The 22340-nt window shown below is 40.8% G+C and overlaps 1 protein-coding gene across 3 annotated transcripts in view; it reads right to left on the minus strand.

The window, feature by feature from the left end:
• Window positions 1-22340, minus strand: part of EPHA6 (EPH receptor A6) — a 506479-nt gene that overhangs the window by 223564 nt on the left and 260575 nt on the right. For all 3 annotated transcript variants that reach the window (XM_063126817.1, XM_063126816.1, XM_063126818.1), the window contains exon 5: window positions 19554-19889. In XM_063126817.1, coding sequence (XP_062982887.1) covers window positions 19554-19889 — 336 coding nt within the window. The remainder of the gene's footprint in view (window positions 1-19553; window positions 19890-22340) is intronic.

Raw genomic sequence — 22340 nt, forward strand, 5'->3', positions numbered from 1 at the left:
AATAAGCCACTTCAGGGTGGGCCTGAGTGAAACAAGAAGCCCAGAGCAGATTATGGTTACTTAAAAGAGATGCATGGTAAATCTCTGCCAACTGATTCCATGGAGGGACTTATTTCTCATAGTTCATGATGATGATTACTTTAAAAAATGCATGGAGTGTTAATTAAATAAATCATTTAATTAAAGACATCATTCCTGGCAAAAGAGTTAAAGGACTTAGCAAGGGAAGTAATGTCATTTTCCAACAACAGCAACAGAATATGAAAACTAATAATTTATTTCCCTGCTTTGCATGCAGAAGGTCCCAGCTTCAAACTCTGACTCAGTATAAGGCAGCTTCCTATTCTCCCATGTATGTTGCAGTTGGAGGCACACAGGCATTTAGGCTCCAAACCTAAGCAGACTTATTAGGGAGCCTTATTGGGCACAGTTTGACTTACTTGAAGCATAAATACATAGGATTACAGTGTTAGGATGTCTGCATCACACAAAATACAAAAATAGCCAAGTTGGATGCTTTTGTTTTTCAGCAACCAAGAAACCTGTCTGCTTTGCCGAGGATATAGTTTTAAGCTAGCAGCTGAATTTTATATTTTCAAAAATGGGGGGTCAACAATTATCTTTAACTTATTTGTTCCCAGTTGTCCTAGGGACACTGAAACCATCACATCACCTGCATGTATGTTCTGTGTTTTAGAATTTTAAATTTTGTATACTTGTTTTTATCTCAATTTTAGAATTTCTGTAAACCGCCCAGAGAGCCCTGGCTATGGGAGCGGTATATTAGTGTAATACATAAATAAATAAATAAATGTTTGCAAACCCTCCTCCACCAAATCACTCTAAGACTCTGACTATGCAAACAACCCGAAATACATTTGCATGCATTTGACTTCATGGGACATTTTCTGAAAATGCTACCTGGAAGGTCCCAAAATCTTGCCTAGCTTCAGAACCTTTTCGCTATATTTCCCATGTTCACTGGGATTGATGTATACTACAACCACTGATTCCTCTACCATCTGTTCTAGGCTGTGTGCAATGCCTGTGTGGGCAAATCCATCTCTCTTAGTTCTTAAGGATCAAATATTCTGCTAGTAGGATTCCATAATCAATTCCCAGAAGGGTATCCTCAGTGCAAGAGGATAAAGATGAATTAACTGCATAGTGGACTACTTCCAAGCTGCTTGGTATGATTCCACTCTGTCCCAAGACTTTCATTTCCAGCAGTTGAGGAGTTTGTTGTTAAAGGAAGGGAACCACTCTAAAACAGCTTAGCTGCCTGAGCTGATAAGACCAGGAACTTGAGTTGCTTCATGGTTTGCTCCTGCATGGATCCAGGTAGCTTTCCTTTCCATTTCTTTTAATTTGCCTGTCTGCAGATATGAAATGGAAATGACCACTAGCACATGATTTTTGTTGTTCATCATGTTCATTAACCCGAGGAATGCCCAAATAGATGTCTAACTTTTAATTAAGGCAGTCTATGTCATTTTATAGTATTTAAATGGATAATGTTGTTTTTATACTATTGTCTTTATATTTCTGATGGTTTTTAAATTTTGTATACTTTTTTAATGTTTACTGATTTTAACTTTTGTAAACCTCCCAGAGAGCTTCGGCTATGGGGGGGGGGGGGTATAGACATGATCGCACCTGAGTGTCCTCTCCGGTCCTGTAGAGCCCGCTCTGCTCCTTGGTATACTAAGGAGTTGCGGTCAATGAAACAGGCTGGACGTCGGCTGGAGCGCAAGTGGCGCAAGACTCGAAGCGAAGATGACCGTGCACGCTGTAGAGCGCATAATCGTGCCTATTGCGTGGCAGTGTGGGCAGCAAAGAAGGCTTATTTTGCTGCCTCCATTGCGTCCTCGAGTAGCCGTCCAGAGGAGCTCTTCCGGGTGGTCCGGGGGCTGCTAACATCCTCCCCAGCAAATGGGGCCCTGGCTCAGTCAAGGACCCACTGTGACCTTTTTGCATCACACTTTGAGGACAAGATCGCTTCTCTCCGCAGCGAGCTTGACGTTGTTTTTAGTGTAGCTCCAGTTGAGGTGTCCGATTCCACCATCTGCCCAATTTTGTGGGATCAGTTCCAGTTATTGCGGCCTGATGATGTAGACAAGGTGCTTGCAGCAATGCGGCCGACCACTTGCCCTCTCGATCCCTGTCCTTCCTGGCTTATAAAAGCAAGCCGAGGGGGTCTGACTGGGTGGGTCCAGGGGGTGATAAATGCTTCTCTCCGGGAAGGGGTGGTCCCTGCCGTCCTTAAGGAGGCAGTAGTGCGACCACTCATGAAGAAGCCCACCCTGGACCCGATGGTATTAGGCAACTACCGCCCAGTTGCTAACACTCCTTTTTTAGGGAAGGTACTTGAGAGGGTTGTGGCGGAGCAACTGCAGGCACTCTTGGAGGATACTGATTATCTAGATCCGTTCCAGTCTGGGTTCCGATCTGGTTATGGGACTGAATCAGCCTTGGTCGCCCTGATGGATGACCTTTATCGAGAGAGGGACAGGGGAAATGCAACCCTGTTAATCCTGCTCAATCTCTCGGCGGCTTTTGATACCATTGACCATGGTGTCCTCCTAGAGCGACTCTGTGGGATGGGCATCGGAGGCACTGTTTTACAGTGGTTCCGGTCCTACCTACGGGGTCGTTTTCAGAGAGTAGCATTGGGTGACCAGTCCTCGGCCTCCTGGCAATTGAGCTATGGAGTGCCGCAGGGCACCATCTTGTCCCCAATGTTATTTAACATCTATATGAAGCTGTTGGGAACGGTCATTAGGGGATTTGGAGCTAAATGCCATCAATACGCTGATGACACGCAGCTCTATCTCCCTGTGACAACTGAATCAGGTGAGGCTGTGCAAGTCCTGGACCAGTGCCTAGACTCAGTAATGGGCTGGATGAGGGCCAATAAACTGAGACCAAATCCTGGCAAGACGGAAGCCCTGTGGGTGAGTGGTTCCCGAGTCCGGGAGACAGGCTCATTGCCTGTTCTGGATGGGGTTGCTCTGCCTCTGAAAGATCAGGTTCGTAGTTTGGGGGTACTCTTAGACCCATTTCTGTCGTTGGAGGCTCAAGTAGCTGCCACGGCTCAGAGTGCCTTTTACCATCTTCGGTTGGTTCGCCAACTAAGGCCTCTCCTGGACAGGGATAGCTTGATCACGGTGGTACAGGCATTGGTAACCTCAAGATTGGATTACTGCAATGCACTCTATGTGGGGCTGCCCTTGAAGCTGCTCTGGTGGAGCTAGTGCAGAATGCTGCAGCTCGGCTGTTGTCTGGAGCTGCCCCTTTCCAGCATGTAACTCCTCTGCTGAGGGAACTGCACTGGCTGCCTATTCGCTACCGGGCCAGGTTTAAGGTTATTGTACTTGTGTACAAAGCCCTAAACAACTTGGAACCAGGTTACCTGAGAGAGCGCCGTCTCCCTTACCAACCTGCCCGGTCACTGAGGTCATCCGAGGGCCTGCTCCTGGTGGTTCCACCTAGATCCATCCTCCAATTGGAATCCACCAGGGGAAGAGCCTTCAGCGTAGTGGCACCCCTCCTGTGGAATTCCCTGCCTCTGGAGGTCAGATAGGCTTGTACTCCTTTTGGCGCCTCCTGAAAACATCTTTATTCCAAGAAGCCTTTCTTTAACATGCAGCCTTGGATTTCTGTGTTGTTGTTGTTTGACTTCGTTATAAATTTTCTTTTAACTGTTTTATTCTGTTTTTATTTTCATTTTACCTTGTACACCGCTCCGAAATTTTTTCAATGAGGAGCGGTATATAAATATTCTAAATAAATAAATAAATAATAAATAAATAAATAAATAATATAGTTTACACAATTTAGACACTGAACTTAATTCTTTCTGGTTAAAGCTTAGAGTTTCCTGTCTCTGTTCTCTTCTTGGCCCTTTCTACACCTAAGGATTATCTCAAGAAAATGGAGGGATAGTCCCTGCCTGCTCCAGGGATCCCCTGTGTGTCATTTGGATGCACAGTGATGATCCTGGGACGATCCTGGGATAAATGTCTGATGTAGACATGCCCCTTGTTTAAGAGGGACAATAAAGTTATTGCTAGCTTCCTCACTAGTATGTCTCCTAAACTTTCCATGACAGGGAGGACAACTCAAGTATGAAAGACCTTATTGCAAAGATACATTAAGTGTACATGATGTACTTACTAAACTTTAAATTATGAAGGAGTCATTTCCTTCATAATGCCAATTTCATGTTCCTGAATTGAAAAAGTTGCACACACATAAAAATGAAGCATTTTTTTTAAAAAAAAATCAAAATAAGAGCTATAATTCACCAAGTGCTATGTCTTCACAGTAGTTTTTAATGGCTTGTACCCAAGATCCAGAAGTTGTGTTGTAAATATAGCAACATACATGAAACAAACAAGATAAGAACGACAGGACTTATTGAACAACTGCTGGACCGGTGGGGAAACAGAAGTACTCAATCACATAATTAAGTCTTTGATTATGATTCATGAATAAAGATGCACATGGGGCAGAATTAAAGTTCTTGTAATAATGCTAAGTTACTCTAGGGAATGAATTACTACATCACTGGCATCTCTTTTTCTGGATAAACACATTCTGCTTTGAGCTTAATGTAGTATAATTCATCGTACAAGTGTATGACTTCAGCATTTAACTAAGGCTGCAATTGTAAACACCCTTATTTGGAAATTACATCTACTGAGCTGTTGGAAAGCCCAAATAGTTTGGATTCAGATATCTTTATTTACATAAATATACATTACTCCCTTTCCTCTAAGGCTCAGGACAGGTTACAATGGGCTTAAAGCAATAATAACATTTTTAAAAAATCTAAAACATCACAGACTCCAATCAGATTTAAATAACAAGCCAAAGCCTCTTCTATACTCTAGCCCAAATAAATCCCATCACTGAAACAGATTTCAGTGATGATAATTGTTCAAAATATGTCGAGATAACTTACGAAGGGGAAAGAGACTGCACAATTTGGAGAGCACCAAATCCTTGGTCAAAGATGATAAATGATAGTTAATAAATGATAAATGGCTATTATAAGTAGAAACTGACTGATAAGTGTAAAGGATGTCAGGGTCCACCTGACAACCCTGCAGGGTAGGCTCCTGGACCAAACGTCCCGAACTCCCAAGTTGCCCACCTCCCTGCCCTGTCCACAACCGGGACGAGCTAGATGTTCACGGGAATAAACCAGACACACATTTAGGGACCAAAGCAACTTTATTGCAATCACTAAAACTAACACGTAAGGCCTTGGTTGTAAAACTGCCCCTTAAAAGAATAGGAAGGGGAAGAATAAGGGAAGGGGGAGGGAAAGGGGGATGTGGACAAGGAGGAGTGAGGAGTGAGGAGAGAAGGTGAGGAAAAGCTCTAATACTTAGCCATTACCCCAAGAAGCATTCATACGACCCCACACCCAGCCGGCCTTCTCCAGAATACCAACACACGTTAAAACATAAAAAACCCTTTCTAACTCCGGGCAACTGGCATAGTTGCCACGGACCTGATCTTCCCACTTGACATACACACGCACCATCTAGGAAGATGGAGGAGCTTCGTCATAAAGCTTTTTATCTCTTTTTGGAACCCCTGGTCCCATGACCTGAATAAACCAACCCATGCCCATCCCAGGCTATAGCCCACCCCCCTCCCACAGGGGCCAAGCCACCTCTTTTCCCCACAGCTGAATCCTGTTTAGTGTGTCCAACACCCTAATAATCTCCAGGTGCCAGTGGGAGTTGGACTGGCTCGGGACAGGAATGACCTTGGCTGGTGGCCACACAAGCCTGGCACAGCCAGTTTGAACAATAGACCATAGATCCAACCTAGGGGGCGATTTTACAGCCTCATAGCAACAGCAGGTTAAAGGTACAGACTTGCACCCCTATCCTTCACAATTAGTAAATAAAATGTGCCTTGAATTGTGCTCTGAGGGAGACAGGAATCAATCCAATGGAATCTCTAAATGTTATAGTTAGACCTTCACAAACACTTCAGCTATTGACTGAAATATTGACTTACCAGCAATCTGGGTTGCATCAGGGTGGCTGGGGGAGGGAGGAGGCTGCAGCCCTTCCCTAGCCACTCTGACCTGATCATTGCTTTATTACCACTATTGATGGTGGTAAAACAGTGATCCCGGCTGCTTCAGGGTGGTGCAGCTCCCTTTCCACTCCAGCCACCCCAGCCACTTTTAGCAGGAAGGCAGCAATCCAGTCAATGAACCATGCTGCTAGTTTCTTCTGGCAACAGAGGCTGGAGGTCTTGGGGAGCAACCAGACAGGGTTTGGAGTGCCACCTATGGCCAACAGACTGTGCCTTTTGCACCTCTGGCCTAGAGCACTGGAGACAGATTGCTGCATTCTGCATCTGTCATACCATCTGTGAAGAGTTTTCACCAACAAGCAACACAATATAATAGCCAAACATCAAGGTTACAATGGCATGTTTGTCAACTCTGGATGGGCAAAATGAGCCTGTGAAACAAGATTACCGAGCAAGAACAACTTGATTATGGAATCATAGTACCTGTGTGGCAGCTACTGGAAGTTTAGTTGGGCCTGAGAACCGGGCTGGGGGCAGGGGTTGCAAATGCTGAACACAGAAAGGATCTCACAGAGATCTCATTGTGGTATGTTTGCCCCTTTGGTCCCGTCTCTATCAAAGCCATCAGAGCTCTGATTGGTTCAGCAGGCCTCTCTCTGGAAAGGCGCTGACATTGCAGACGAGCAGCCACTCCTCACCAGCCTTTCCTCCCTTCGCTGCTGGCCTGAATGCCCTGCACATGTCAGAGCTCCCTGATAAGCGGGGAATTCATTTTCTTTTCATTTTGTCCCTTTTGGATGCAAATGGATGCATTTTTAAAAAATCTGAAAAATTCAATGCTGCTTTAAGGGAAATAAAAAAGATTTCAAATGTCATACTATCTCAGTGAACAATTATTAGATACCAGATCCCCATTGTTTCATAAGTCTTATGCTAGTTTCACAAAAGCCTGGCATAATATGAAACACATTTTAAAAAAACCCACCTTGGAGATACCTGATGTTCTGCCAAAAGGGATAACTCATGCTGTCAAGCATATGAATAATGGCAAGACATCAAGAAAATTAAGTATTGGTTAATATCATTTGTACAGGAACCAGAACGATTTTCTCACAGCCTTTGGTTCTACTTCTGCAGTTAAAGAGGCCAATACTAGTTCGTTTTCCCCAGCCACTGAGTAGAAATGAAGATAATCACTTCCTAACTCTGAATTGGATACTACTGGGTTTTTCTTTTGATCGTAAACAATCAATTTGTGATCAGTCCCTTAAACTGACTCTTTCTGATCTTCTTTGAACAATAACATTTATAGTATAAATTTGTAATTTGAGGTGGGGGGAACTTATGGGTGAACAGGAAGGAATTAACTGTAATGTGAATAGACGTATTTTAGTTTTTATGAACTATGAAGAGGTCCAGCCCCAACTCCAATATAAATGAACTAGAGAACAAAAAGTAGTAATCACAATAGATATAAAACATCTTAATCAAACTGATAAATACAAGAACATAACTTCTAAAGAGTTTCAACATGATACAACCACCCAGAGCCCAGAGAGCTTCGGCTACAGGGTGGTATATGTAATAAATAAATAAATAAATAAATAAATAAATAAATAATACAATCAAATATAAAACACACCTTCTACATAAAATGTTTTTAGATTATCAAAATCGGTATCAAAATATAAAAATGAGAAAATGTAATGCCATGTAGTCCAAAAGTCCATGAATGCAGGCACTCCTGATCTACCAATGATATAATTAAAAACTGATGGATGGATGGTCCATTGATCCATTTTGGATTACTCTTATTCATAGGGAATAAACTCAGAATTCCTGATCAGGGGAATATGTCAAATATTCAGATAACATGTGTGGATGACATCCAGTAAGACTGTCTGTGAACAGAACTGCTTTTGCACATGGCTCACCCTTTCCATAGCTATTCATCAGTGTTGCCAATACCTCATCTCAAAGGAAATATGGTTATATACAGCTGCTCAATCACTACAGTGCCCTAGCTGAAGAAGCCACATGCACTAAATGTTATATTATGCTGCAGTAATTAAAGGCATGTTTAATATGTTATAAATATAGCAGCTTGAAATATGACAATGACAGTGTAGATTAACCAAATATAAACAGTTCTATTGACTGTGTATTAAGAAAAAAAATTATTTCTTCCTTTGTATTCAGGAAGAAATAATTTACACTGTGAAGAATTTCTATAGGTCAATATAATGGTGAAATATTTGACCAACTATTTTTAAAAAGAATATTGATTCAGCCTTTTATTGATCTTCAACTTTAGCTGAAAGTCAGTATTAATTAACATAAGTGAACCAATCTGATCTTGAAAAATGAAAGAAGAGTGTATGTACACAGGAACGAGGGACTTGATCTCTCCATTCTTTTTCCTGACTGACTTGGATATTTATTTCCAAATAGTAAACTGCTAAATTAGAAACTGTCAGCCCAGCTTGTTAATACCTTATGTGATCATATTTCAGATCCCTAAATTGCATAACAGGTCACAATTTACATAACAGGTCACAATCAGAGATTCAATATGGTTTAATTGTATGTACGTCACATGTCCGAAACCAGCAAGGACGCCTGATGCAATATAAGCCCACAAAATGGTGCATAGTACCCTGCATTCAGCACCTTTGTATGTGGTCATTCCTCCTGGGTTGTAATTGTACATACATACTTAGAGTTAGTGTAGTCACTTTTGATAGTACCAACTGTCTTTTGGAAGAGCTAGGGAACTGAATTTGGCCTCCATCTCGCCCCCAAACCTCCAGGTGGTCACTAGATCTAAGGGATTTGCTCTTTCCGTACTACCCTTCCTTCTCTCTTTTGCAGTCAAGATATTATGAACAAGTGAGTTTTAGTTATTTATTTACATAGAAAATGGTTCAGATTGTAGCTTTTCCCTTCCATACTGAAAATTTCTAGCTTATGATTCTCTCCTTGTTTTACTAGGATCCGTTTTCATTAAATTTCATTAAGAACGTAAGAAGTGCCATGCTGGATCAGACAACGGTCCATCTAGGCCAGCACTCTGTTCACATAGTGGCCAATTAGCTGTCGACCAGGGACCAACAAAGCAGGACATGGTGCAACAGCACCCTCCCACCCACGTTCCCCAGCAACTGGTTCACACAGGCTTACTGCCTCAAATACTGGAGATAGCACACAACCATCAGGGCTAGTAGCCATTGATAAACCTTCTCCAGGAATTTATCCAACCCCCTTTTACAGCCATCCGAACTGGTGGCCATCACTACATCTTGTGGTAGTGAGTTCCATAATTTAACTATGCGCTGTGTGAAGTACTTCCTTTTATTTGTCCTGAATCTCCCACCAATCAGCTTCATGGGATGACCCTGTGTTCTAGTATTTTGAGAGAGGGAGAAAAATGTCTCCCTATCCACCTTCTCCACACCATGCATAATTTTGTACACCTCTGTCTCCCCTTAGCCTCCTTTTTTCCAAGCTCTTTTCTATAACCAAAAATATTTGCATACATAATCTTGTTAACTAATCATACAATTAGTACATTACTCAATTACCTAATTATTTTGCTAACAGTTAATGATAATCCATTTCTCGAGACTACTATCAATTTCCTAAGTCTAATGAAGAACTTGCTGACTGCTAACCCTGTTTATTCTGTAATTTTGTGGTGTATTCTTTAGTTCCCATAACATCCTAATTCTTTCTATCCTTCTTCCAGCCAGAAGCAGAATGGCAGAACTTGTGATAATACTATGCAACAGTATTGAATACATAACAGGGTTATGTATTCAGTTAACCCCATGAGCTTGAATTCAAGCCTAGTGCTTACTTTCCAATTTTAGTCAAAATCTCATATTTCCTTGGACTTTGACTACAACTTTTGAACATTTTCATTCATTTTGACTGTAAAGAAAACAAGCACTATGTAGAAGTGTGCACATGAAAAGAATTGACAGCTGAAAACCATAGTCATGTGTGCATGACTATGCATGCAGCCCATTGCTCTGTGCAAGGATCTATCTATCTATCTATCTATCTATCTATCTATCTATCTATCTATCTATCTATCTATCTGGATCATTGTTTAGAAATAGAAATAGTGTCCTAAGGGTTTCATTTAAGGATGGAATTTTAAATGGTCATATTCCCTCTGTCTGCTTTATAGTTGTATTGCCTCTAGTTTGTATGAAGGTTGCTTTTACTGTTATTGTATTTGCTATAATAATTTTATGTTTATAACAGTATTTGGATGAAGGGCAGTTTAGAAATACTTTAAATAAATAAATAAACAACCCAGAAAACGTTAGTTTAAAAAAGTATAATGGAGAAGATTTGAGGGAATCTCTGCAGGTCTATATTCGTGGAGTGCAAATTCATACAACAAAACATGCCAGTAAGCTGGAAAAAGAAAAAACACACAACTATGATAGCTTACTTTATGTATTCTAATAAATACAGAATGGTTTCCCTATGGTTTTACAGTTGGACTTCATAGAAGGCAAAGAGCATGGTAATCAACTATACAACTTTGCAAGTAGGATTTTTGTTATTTCAATATATAGTGAATTCTATTAATATAACTTTAAAGGGCATGGTTTTCAAGAGATATAAAAGGAATGAAAGTATGGTATGACTGAGATTTCTCTGAGGACAGGAAGAAGGGGAATGGTGACACAAAACTTAAAGGTTAACCTTTTAAACTTTAAGGTAGGGTTGTGAAGTCAATTACTTACTGCACTGTATGAGCCATACACCGTATATATAAATACATATCCACAGCTGAGTTACCATAGATCAGGGATTCTAACACGCACACACACACACAAAAATCACTAAGAGGCCAGTAGAACTGTACAAAGACCTGGTCAGAGGCAACCAATTAATACTCCCATTTTACAGGTGAGGAACACTTGAGGCTAAGAAGTTAATGATTCACATAATTATTATAATTATCATAATTATCATCAACAACAACATTATGATGATGATCATTAACATCATTAAACGTTTATGACCTGTCTTATTTGTTTATAAGCCATCAAGGTCGTGCACAGCATTTTAAAACAATAACACCTTAAAACAATAAAACTAAGGACATTAAAACAATAACACACTGGAACTTTTAAAACAACCATATAATTTAAAATGTTAAATTAAAAAGATGTGTCTTCACACCCTTTTTAAAAGCCAAGACAGCGAGAGCCAATCATAGCCTTTGAGGGAGTGCATTCCACAGTTTTTAACACTTAATTTTAACTTAAATTTAAATTTTATTGTTCTAACTCTGTATTTTAATCTTATATCAATTTCTGCTGCGTGGTTTTATCCTGGTTGTGCTTTTTATACTGTATTTTGTAATTGTGCTTTTAACCTGTTGGTTGTTTTATTGTGGTTTTAATTTTTGTGAACCGCCCAGAGAGCTTCGGCTATTGGGCGGTATAAAAATGTAATAAATAAATAAATAAATAAAGTTTGGGTGCTGCACAGGTGAAAGCCTTTTCACACGTGCCCAACGAACAGGCCTCTGCAGGTAAGGACGTCCTCAAAAGCACCTCTCTTGCAGATCTTAATAACTGTTCATAACAAGACAAGCAGTCCCTTATATAGATGGGTCCTAAGCTGTTTAGGGCTTTAAAATGTTGAAACGCAACACCTTGAGTCGAGCCCAGCAAGCTCCTGGCAATTAGTGCAGATCTTTCAAGACAGGTGTAATATAGTCCCCATAATGTGCACCAGTTAGCAGCTTAACTGCTGCATTTTGCATAAGGCCAGCTGTGGCAGAGATTTTTTTTTAAAAAAATTCAATTTTACTTGCTATTGCTAAACCACTGGGAATCAGAAAACATTGCCAATCGACTGGAAATCACCCAGACATCTTCCAGTAGATTCCAATCTACTGTCTCCCTACTCCTTTTATAAACAATTCCCCAATGAAGAGCTAGCATTAAACAGGACTACCCGAAGGTAATCAAAGCAATCAATCATTCTTTAATACCCATTTGACAAGACTTCTGAAATTTTTTATACTGCTTGCCTTCCCATAACTTTTTGGCATACTGTCTATGCTGGGGCAAAAGATTAAGGTATACTTATACTTGCCTATTTACACAAGTTTATTTATTTATTATTTATTTCTAAAACATTTGTATCCCACCCTATGTCAATGGAATCTCAGGCTGTGGTACAGATAAAATCAATTCAATAGTAGAAAGCAATAAATAATGCACATAGTTAAAAACATTAAACCATTAATCCACCTAAAACCAGTAGAAAATTTAAAAGCAACAAAAACAATGAAAACCAGCTTTAGGCAAATTTGGTCCTCAATGGCTTTGATAAAAAGCCACATTTAACTTGGCACTGAAACAAAGCCAGTGTTGGTGCCAGTCAGGCCTCCAACCGGGGTTTCACAACAGAGAAAGCCCTCTCCCATGTCCACCATAATGTTTGTCTCGCCTTGGTGGGACAAAGAGGAGGACTCCTCCAACAGATCTCAAATCTCAGGCAGGCATATATAAGGAGAGGCGCTCCCTCTACCGAGGCCCCAAACAATTTAGAGCTCTAAATGTCATTGCCAACGACTTGAATTCCAACTGGAAATATATAGGCAGCCAGTGCAATTCTTTTAAGACTCATGTTATATGGTCTCTTCGTGATGTTCTGGTCAGCAGTCTAACTTTTGCATTTGCACTAGCTGCAACCTCTGAGTCGCCTTCCTCACCTAGAGTGCATTGCAGTAGTCTAATCAGGAAGTTACCATCACATGCACTACTGTGGCTAGGTTGTCCCTGTCCAGGAAAGGCCATAGCTGGCAGATCAGCCAAAGCTGGCTGCAAGTACTCTGGGCCACGGAGTTCACCTGTGCCTCCAATGACAAGGATGGATCTAGGAGTATGCCCAAGCTATGTACTTGCTCCTTCAGAGGGAGTGTAACCCCAGTCGCTTACCCAATTCCCGGACTCGGGAACCATCAGTCCACAGAGCTTCCATCTTATCAGGATTCAGCTTCAGTTTATTGGCCCTCATCTGTCCCATTACAGCCTCCAGACACTGGTCCAGTATCTATCTTCACTGCCCCAGCTGACTCCAATGATGAGAAGTAGAGCTGAGTATCATTCGCGTATTGATGGAAACCAACTCCAAAACCCTTAATAACCTCACCCAACAGCTTCATATAGATGTTAAACAGCACTGGGGACAGAATAGAGCCCTGTGGCAATCCACAGCTTAATAGCCATGGTGTAGAGCAGAAATCCCCAATACTACTCTCTTGAATTGGCTCTGCAAGTAGGAGCAGAGTAACTCAGGCCAGATCTACACCAAGCAGCATATAGCACTATGAAAGCAGTATATAAGAGGCAGGAGCCACACCAAGCAGGATATAGCACTATGAAAGTGGTATAAGGTATGTGTCATGGGCCCCAACAGTTGTCAGTGCACTTCAGTACCACTATAAAACAGTAGTGTGGTTCCTGCGTCTTATATACTACTTTCATACCGCTTTCATAGTGCTATATCATGCTTGGTGTAGATCTGACCACAATGTCCCCTACTCCCATCTCCCAGAGCCAATCCAATAAAATACCACGATTAATGGTATCAAAAGCCCCTGAGTGATCCAGGAAGTCCAACAGGGTAGCATTCCCCCTGTCTTTCACCCAGAGTAGGTCATTGGTCAAAGCAACCAAGGCCATTTCAGTGCTGTGTCCTGGCCTGAAACAAGACTGAAATGGATCCAGTTAATCAGTTTGCTCCAAGAATGTCTGCAGCTGCCTGGCCACCACATGCTCAAGCACCTTGCCTCCAAAGGGGCTATTAGCGATAGGGCAGTAGTTATGCCTCTGGGTCCAGGCATGTCCTCTTCAGGAGAGGGTACGGATTTTCAAGGTGGCAGTCACCACCCCCTGACAAAGTGGGACATTTATCACCCTTTGGACCCACTCAATCAATCTGCCTCTGCTAGATTGTATTAGCCAAGATTGCAAGGGTCAAGCTTACATGTGGTTGGATGGACTGATTCAAGCATCTTGTCCACATCATCAGGCTGCAACAACTGGAACTGATCCCAGGGAACATGACCAGATGGGGCACTGGACACCTCCTCAGACTGTGATAACTGTAGCATCAAGTTCAGATCGAATACAAGCCACTTTCTTCTTGAAGTGCCTAGCAAATTTATTACAGCAAATGATCGAGGGTTCCAATCCTGGTTTCTCTGACCCTGAGTTGCTGGGGAACATGGACAGCAGGGTGCTGTTGCACCATGTCCTGCTTGTGGGTTCCTGGTCAACAGCTGGTTGGCCACTGTGTGAACAGAGTGCCGGACTAGATGAACCCTTGGACTGATCCAACATGGATTTTCTTATGTTCTTAGGTTCCAGAAAGCATGTTATACACATTTCAAAATAGAAAGTTTACTCTATATTTCCCAAATGAAGTTAATCTTTTCACAGGAACTATCTCTTTCTGTTACTGTTTCCTAGGAGGCAGGTTTAAATTTTACTTGGGGGAGAAAGCATATTAAAAAATGTAATCTAAAACTGGAGCAGGAAGATGAGCTTTCTTCATTATAAATCTGGTCAGGAGTAGGTGAGTGTATTTTATTAGAAATACTATTTTGAAGCTAACTCAGCTGTAAAACAAATAGATTTCTAAAGGCTGCAAGATATGGAAACTTTAGGTAATTTTAAATCTGTTTTCAGCACTATTCTAACATGCACAACTTAATGTCATCAGAGTGTATAAATGAAATCTGTTACAGGGCCAAAAGCCTTTGGCGAATCTGTATTGAAGAAGGGACACATATTCATAGAGGGAGAAGGGGTTATGAAGCATAATGAAGGAACTACATTTTAAGAAGCAAATGAACTGAAGCAACCTGTTATGGGCATAATTGCTTTAAAGACCCCACAGCAAACATCAGCAGAATTGGTTTGTAATTTACCATGTCCTTCACTTTGAACATGCTCCCTAAAGGTTTGTGTGAAAGTCATGACACCTGCACACACATTTTTTTCCAGACTGACTAGCCATGATTAATGTCTTCTTTTACTGCTTTTGACCAAACTAATTCCTCTTGCTAGGAATGGGAAAGAAGCCTTCAGTTTGCTTGTCATGAGTCAGAACACCGGAGATCATGTTTTAATTGAAATCCCTTTCGGAAATGTTTAGGTAAACTCAGAAAACAGAAGGCTGCTAATGTGACTGAAGGATTTCAGCAGCCAGTCAATTAAGTATTGTGGCAAAGGTTTCTAATTATAGTATTGAAGTCACAATCTTATCTTGGGAATATGTTGTACTGAACTGAGGCCAGATCATTCAGTAATGACTTTTCTAACTATATCAGTCAGTTATAAAGATTCCAAATAAATGAAGTGAACCTGATTGTTTTAATTTGGTTCTTTGCAGTGGAATATGTAAAAGTAGAAAACCACTGAAGGTGAGAACAATTTCAACAGCTCTATGAGGTTCAGTGTATCAACTTCAAAGATTTCTTTACAATGCTGGATCAAATTGCAACGAACAAAAACAAACAACCCCAGAAAACCAGACCTATGTTTTCATTTCTATAGATATATCAATTACCTACAATGCTTTGCTCAATAAATTCTCCACATATTAATTATTACATTTTACATGGATACATTTCACCTGATCCTAGGGGTAAAGATGGACATGATATTGGACTAAATGAAAAATGGTTGTATACAGTTTTTGCATAATAACTTAATATAGTAATTAGAAAGTTGCGATCTCTAGTGAGAGTCGAGCTCTGTTTGGCTTGTGTCAGAATGGGAACATCTCATCTGAGCTAATTTGGGTCAATTTGGATTGCGCTCACATTTACTAATTTAAGCTTGGTCCCATTCTGAGCAATAATATTTCACAAAGAGGCTTGGAGGCCTCTTATCCCAAACTATCTTCTAGTGGGGCAATGGCGAGGATAGACTTCTCCTGGTGGAGTTGAGAACAAAATTGCAGATAGCCACTACCAGTGAGTGTAGGCCAGTGATAGAAATTGTCTGAAATTACAGAGCCTCAATGCCAGTCAGTGTAGACCAGGGGGAGCTAACGTAATGCCTACAGGCAGCAATGTACCCCCAGACACCTTTCTTGGAACCAATTAAGGTGCTCTCCACCTCCTCCCCCACTTTTTTAAAAAATAACTATTTTTCCTCCCAGCAGCTAAGATTGCATTGAAGCAAAGCGAAGGCCCTCAGTTGCTGCCATCTTCATTTCCCATTAATGCTTCTAGGCCACACATGTATTCTTAGGAAATATATATGGTAGACAGCTGTAGGACAATGCTTTCCTTTGGGGTGCTCCCAATTACTAAGAAAAAGAAGGGCAAAATAAAAAGGGACTCTTGTCTGATAAGCTGGAGATAGGGGGCTAAAGAGTGGAGGGGGCAAGAGAGAGCAGTGGGGTGATCTAGGAATAGCAGAAGCCAACCAGCTTGGGGGAGGGGTCAGTGAAGCCAGCAGGAAGCCAGCAAGGGGGGGGGGGAGCAGTAGGATACCAATATGGGCTGCAAGAACCTCTTGTGAGCAGCCTGGGGGCTTGGGGGAGGGTGTGTATGTGAGCAGGTGTGTGTGAGTGTATGAGTGGGTCTGGGCAAGTATGTGGGGGAGTCACATAGCAGGAATAGCATTGCCCCATCTACTTTGTGATGTGGTTGTGCACATTGCTGACGTAGGGCCCTTAGCATGCTTGCTCGGAGCCCCAGCAGGCTTGCTGGGAGCCAATTTAGCTCTCAGACCAAAAAATTTTCCTCTCTCCTTGTTTAGGATCAACTCACACAGTAAACCTAATTTCAAAGCTTCTTGACCAAACTGAAGTTCCAAAAAAACCCTGAATTTAATCAAAGCGCTGATAACTTTTCATTCCTTTACTATAGTTTATGATAGCAGCACAGAGAAAATATAAACTGGCATAAATGCTTACGAATTCTGTGCAAATGTGCATGGTCAGAAATGGCATGAGATGTATCTTTTTAAAACAGCAACAACACAGAAGATATATAATTTTTTTTACTACTGTCTGTTCTTTGTATAACCATGTCGGTTTTCAATGTGGTTTATCCAAGCAGGGAATGGCCTATGCCTTGGTAATCTATGATAGCTTGACAGTAAAACCCAAGTGTGTACATTGGTTGCATTCCTCACAATAATTCTTACATTACTAAAATGTTATACTGGTAAAGCTTCAGAGAATTTAAGGATCACTTTTCAGAGTCTCAGTCAGTTTATTTGGACGTAAAGAGAGAGCTTTGCAGAAAAACATATGGTGATAAATGAAATGGCAAGCCTTCATAAAACACATTTAAGAAGGTAGCATCATGTTTTTGTTACTTAGACATTTTTTCAGAAAACAAACCACTGAAGACGATATAGTTAAAAGATCAAAGGAAAAGTATGCCAGTCTCCTGGTGAAGAAGATTAATGGATATTTTGGGCTGTTGATTAAAATTATATATATAACAGACATTCTAAAACTGTGGAATACATATTAACACATTTTAATGAAAGTATAATCAATAGCCTCTTCAATTCATGTAGTCAACATTTTGACAATGTTCTCACATAAAATGATCACAGAGACTAACCACAATATCACAAATTCTACATGGTTTTTCATATAGAAAATGCTATAGTTGTGTAAAATATTACAAGGCCAATTTGTACAGGAACTGGTGCAGCATCTAGTACCTTTGAAGACTTCTGAGAATTCCATTACTAATATCACTAACACTTTGGTGAAAATATAATGTGCTCAGCTTAAGGAGGGCCTTAAATTTTACCTACCCAAACACTTAGAGTGGTAAATGTTGTTAAATTAAATTCGTAGAGCGTGTATCAATTACCTATATATTAATATTATAATATTAATATTATAAATAACTGAAATACATTTCTTATATACATTAGCATGGAGATTCAGGGCACTGTCTTAAGTTAGTAAAACCAATAGAAATCTTACCATTTAATCCAAAAGGTTGAAAGCTGCATACTTGAGGTGAAATCAACCAAGTACTACTCTGGTATGAGTACTATTTAACTGAACTGAGTTTGCACAGATGAACACCTCAGTGGGCTGTACCATTAGTAATTCCACAAGGGAAAATGGGAAAAATATACCTAAAGGCATACCTAAAGAAAATTAAGCATATATGTGAACTTTGTATTAATTTCAGTTAATATAGGACCTTTTCACTTGAATAATCTGGTTTTAAGAAATACTGGCCTAATCTACACAAAGCAGGATATAGCACTATGAAAGTGGTTTGAAAGCGGTATATAAAAGGCAGAAGCCACACCAAAAAGGATATAGCACTATGAAAGCATTATATGCATTGGGCTTTGCTAGACCTGCCGGCTTATCCCGGCAGGGAGGCGGGGCCAAGGCGCACTAACGTTAGCGCGCCTCGCCCAGGGTTCCACACGCCGGCCGCGCAGGGACAACGCAAGCCGTGCAGCGTCCAGCATTTTTATTTTTAGTTTAAAGGGGCCGCGTGCGGCCCGAAGACTCTGGTAAGGTAAGGGTTTTTTTTTAAACGGGGGGGGAGGAGGGCAAGGGGGGATGGCAAGGGGGGAGGGGGGGGTGAGAGAGCGCCGCGCGCCGCTGCCCGAGGAAGCAGGCGAGCGGCGCTTGCCCGGGCAAGGCCTGGCATGGGGCAGCATTGCCCGGGCAAGCACCGCTCGCCTGCTTGCTCGGGCGGCGGCATTTGCCCGGGCAAGCGCCGCCCCATGCCAGCCCTTGCCTGGGCAAGCGCCGCTCACCTGCTTCCTCGGGCGGCGGCGCTCTCTCTGTCACCCCCCTCCCCCCTTGCCACCCCCCCCTGCCATCCTTCCTGCCCCTCTCTTCCCCCCCCGGGCCGATGGGCACAGCGCTCGTATGAGTGCTGTGCCAGGTCCGTGGCTTTTCGCTGCTGCTCGCGGTAAGCGAGTAGCCGCAAAAAGCCACGGAAGTCACTAGACCTCCCCCAGCCCCGGCCTGAGGCCGGAGCTGGGGAAAAGGTGCGCCATAAGCGACTTTGCTTATGGCGCATTGGAGGAGGCCTCACTGCGGCCTGCCGCCGGATTCCCCTGTGCGTCATCTGGACGCACAGCAGGGAAACCGGGTCTGAAGGCGCGCTAAGGCCTCGTCTAGGAAGGCCCTTTGTGTCTCAGTGGGCCCCAACGGTTGTCAGTGCACTTCAATACCACTATAAAGCAGTAGTGTGGCTTCTGCTTTTTATATACCACTTTTATAGTGCAATATCCTTCTTAGTGTAGATTAAGCCACTGTCTGTGAAGTCTTACCAATTTTCCTGAAATCATTTTTTAAAATAGTACCACGGAAGAGCAAATAATGCTTTTATAAGCATGATGTGCTTATATCTACTATCAATCACTTATAAAATGTACTATTAATTATATTCGATTGCATAAGCTTTAACAGATACACAAATAACACACACTTACCATCTTGGTCTGTGGTAATTGTGATAGCTGTGAACTGCTTGGGTGAAAAACTTAATTCGGAGACTCCGTTCATGGCTTCTATTTCAAAAGTGTAGTTCACATGGGATATAAAATCAAGCACCGTCACTGAGGAATTGATTAGCCCACTATGTCTTGGAACGAATCGGATTCCTCCTCCGCATATCTCACACTGGCTGGCATCAGAACCACATTTCTTACAAATTACACTATAGGTGAGGTCTTTTCTCCCTCCTGTGTCACTTGGTGGGCTCCATTCCAACATAAGAGCTGTTTCATTTATGTTAAAAATAACATTCCTTGGAGCAGAAGGAGGCCCTAAGAAAAGGAAAGTAGTTTGTATAAGAGCTAGTGCATAATATATATATTCTAAAATCCACAAAGCACTCTTTCTTGATGTATAGAAATAAATTAAAGCTGAAATTTTATATGCATTATCTAGGAATAGGCTCTGATGAACTCAGTGGGGCTTACTTCTGAGTAGACATTTATACTGTAAATGTGCCAAACATATCTTAGAATATAATTAAACAATTTAGAAAAGGAAATATTTAGAACCACAGAAAACCAGAAAGCAAAGACAGATTCAGGATAAAGAACAGAACTCAAGAAAGATTCAGGATAGGGCTTGCAATATTTAGATACCTGATGAAGGAAGTTTCATAACTGTTATCAAATACAAAACTCATTATAGAAGAAGTGGATGCTTTAAACCCTCAGGGCTAAATTACACAATATACAAATTTCACCCATAACTTTATCCATGATTGCCTAACTGACAATTTCTTCTAATTCCATGGAGTAAGAATGGCGCAAATGTAAACAGAGGAGCTATTTTAAAGCTTTTTTTTTTTTTTAAAAAAGAAAGAATTTAAACAATCTGTTGTATAGGGGAAGGAGAATCAGGGAGCTGAATTTAGCCCAGACCTTCCTGATTAACCAATCTCAGGTCTTAGGTTTTTTTTTAAGTGCTTTGGATTGGAGAAAGGACCATGTGCAAATCATAGTTGCAAACCCAGTTCCCCCAAAGGTAGGGATATACACATGGAAGACTGCTACCACACATGTAGTGTCTTTAGATGATCAGTGCAATTATTTATGCTCATGTACATATGTGCCTTGCTATGGCTTCCATGAATAAAATATGAATTGCGTGAACCAGCTTTCAGTTTAAAGCACTACAGGACCTGAGAAACCCAAAATTATACTAACTTCAATTAGTGATGACATGCTTTATACTATCCTTTTTTATTTAGTTAATTTGTTGATGTATAGATGGCATCTGAAGAGAAAAATGATGCACAAGTTATTATTTTCTTTTGCAATTTGCTAATGATTGTTAATATTTTTTGGAGCAAGGAGATGTACAGACTTAGGACTTTATTTATAACAAAAATATGATTTATTGTGCATTCATAATTCTACGAACAGGAAAATTGTTATCAATTGTGGTAGGAGTGTTTAAAAGTTTATAAAGGTCCGCCTACAGATACTGAAGAAATAGACACCCTTCATACTCAAGGGCCCTCATGCCAATTTGCATGACGACTAAATAGGTTTTTAATTGCCATTAAATTATGCCATCTAAACTGTGATTTCATGCAAATATTAAGCTGTAATGACATCCAGTGAATCATTTACTAAGATTTAGAACTTGGAACAAAGAGAGACAATTAATTCTAATCCTCAGATTCTGCTAAATTATGTGTCATTGGGATTTTTATGAATGTGGCCTGATTGCTTTGTTATTATGTATAAATTATGCATAGATTATATGTCATACTGGAAAAACTGGCAGCCACAACCTTTTTGCAGACATCTGTGAGCAATACACTCAGGAATTTCCTTATGCTATATATTTTGTTTAGGCAAGGAAGTACAGCAATTATTTTAAATGATTAATTCATTTCAGCTACTATCCCAGTTTTGTGCAGTAATAATTAGACTAACACCTGAATAATTTCTTTTATTGAAAAGTCTTATATACTGTCCAGGATCCAGAAAGCTCTATATTGGACACACCCAAGGACATTGGTATACCCCAAGGAATTTATGATGTTTATTTCTGAACAGCAGATTCCCATGCTACATCTTACACTCCGTTTGAAGCGTCTCTGAGTTTCAAAAATAGCTTGCTGTGAGGGGCTGGTGTTGGAGAAGCATAAGCCCCGGACTAGTTGTAATATTCTTTAGCTATTGACCAATATATTAATTTATAATATACACTTTTTTTTTAATGAAGTGGCAAATGGCTTTGTACCATTCAAGGAAGGTCAGTATGAAATTGCAGTGATGAAGAGATAATAAAACTACAAGTTAACAAGAGGCCTGTTGCAGATCAATTTCTTTTATAACATTTAATATCTTGTTTAGAAATTGAAGTATTAGGTTATCAAAACATGGAAGAGATACCAGACAATTTGATCAATGCCTCTTTCCCACGGTCAAATTACTTAAATCCTCAAACATCTTACCTCTGCAGTTGTCTTTCCAAAGGTGTGAGACTATGCACTGACACCCAAAGGCCAATTCAGATATAGTTCTTAAAGTATTTGAGTATGTAAGTCTTTTTTTTAAAGTAAACAACAACAGCAACAGCAACAACAACACTGAAGCAATAGTGAACTAGTAGTTGTTGTGGTCATCATCTCATGGAGGTATGACAACCCATCTTCCCCCAAGGATAGATTGTTGCTTAGACACTAAGCAGGATGTTTCTTCTACCTCACCTAAATCAAACACTGTTAAGGAGTTTTTTCCATTTTGCCT

This window comes from Elgaria multicarinata, chromosome 5 (genome assembly GCF_023053635.1).
Source record: "Elgaria multicarinata webbii isolate HBS135686 ecotype San Diego chromosome 5, rElgMul1.1.pri, whole genome shotgun sequence".
Classification (NCBI taxonomy): domain Eukaryota; kingdom Metazoa; phylum Chordata; class Lepidosauria; order Squamata; family Anguidae; genus Elgaria; species Elgaria multicarinata.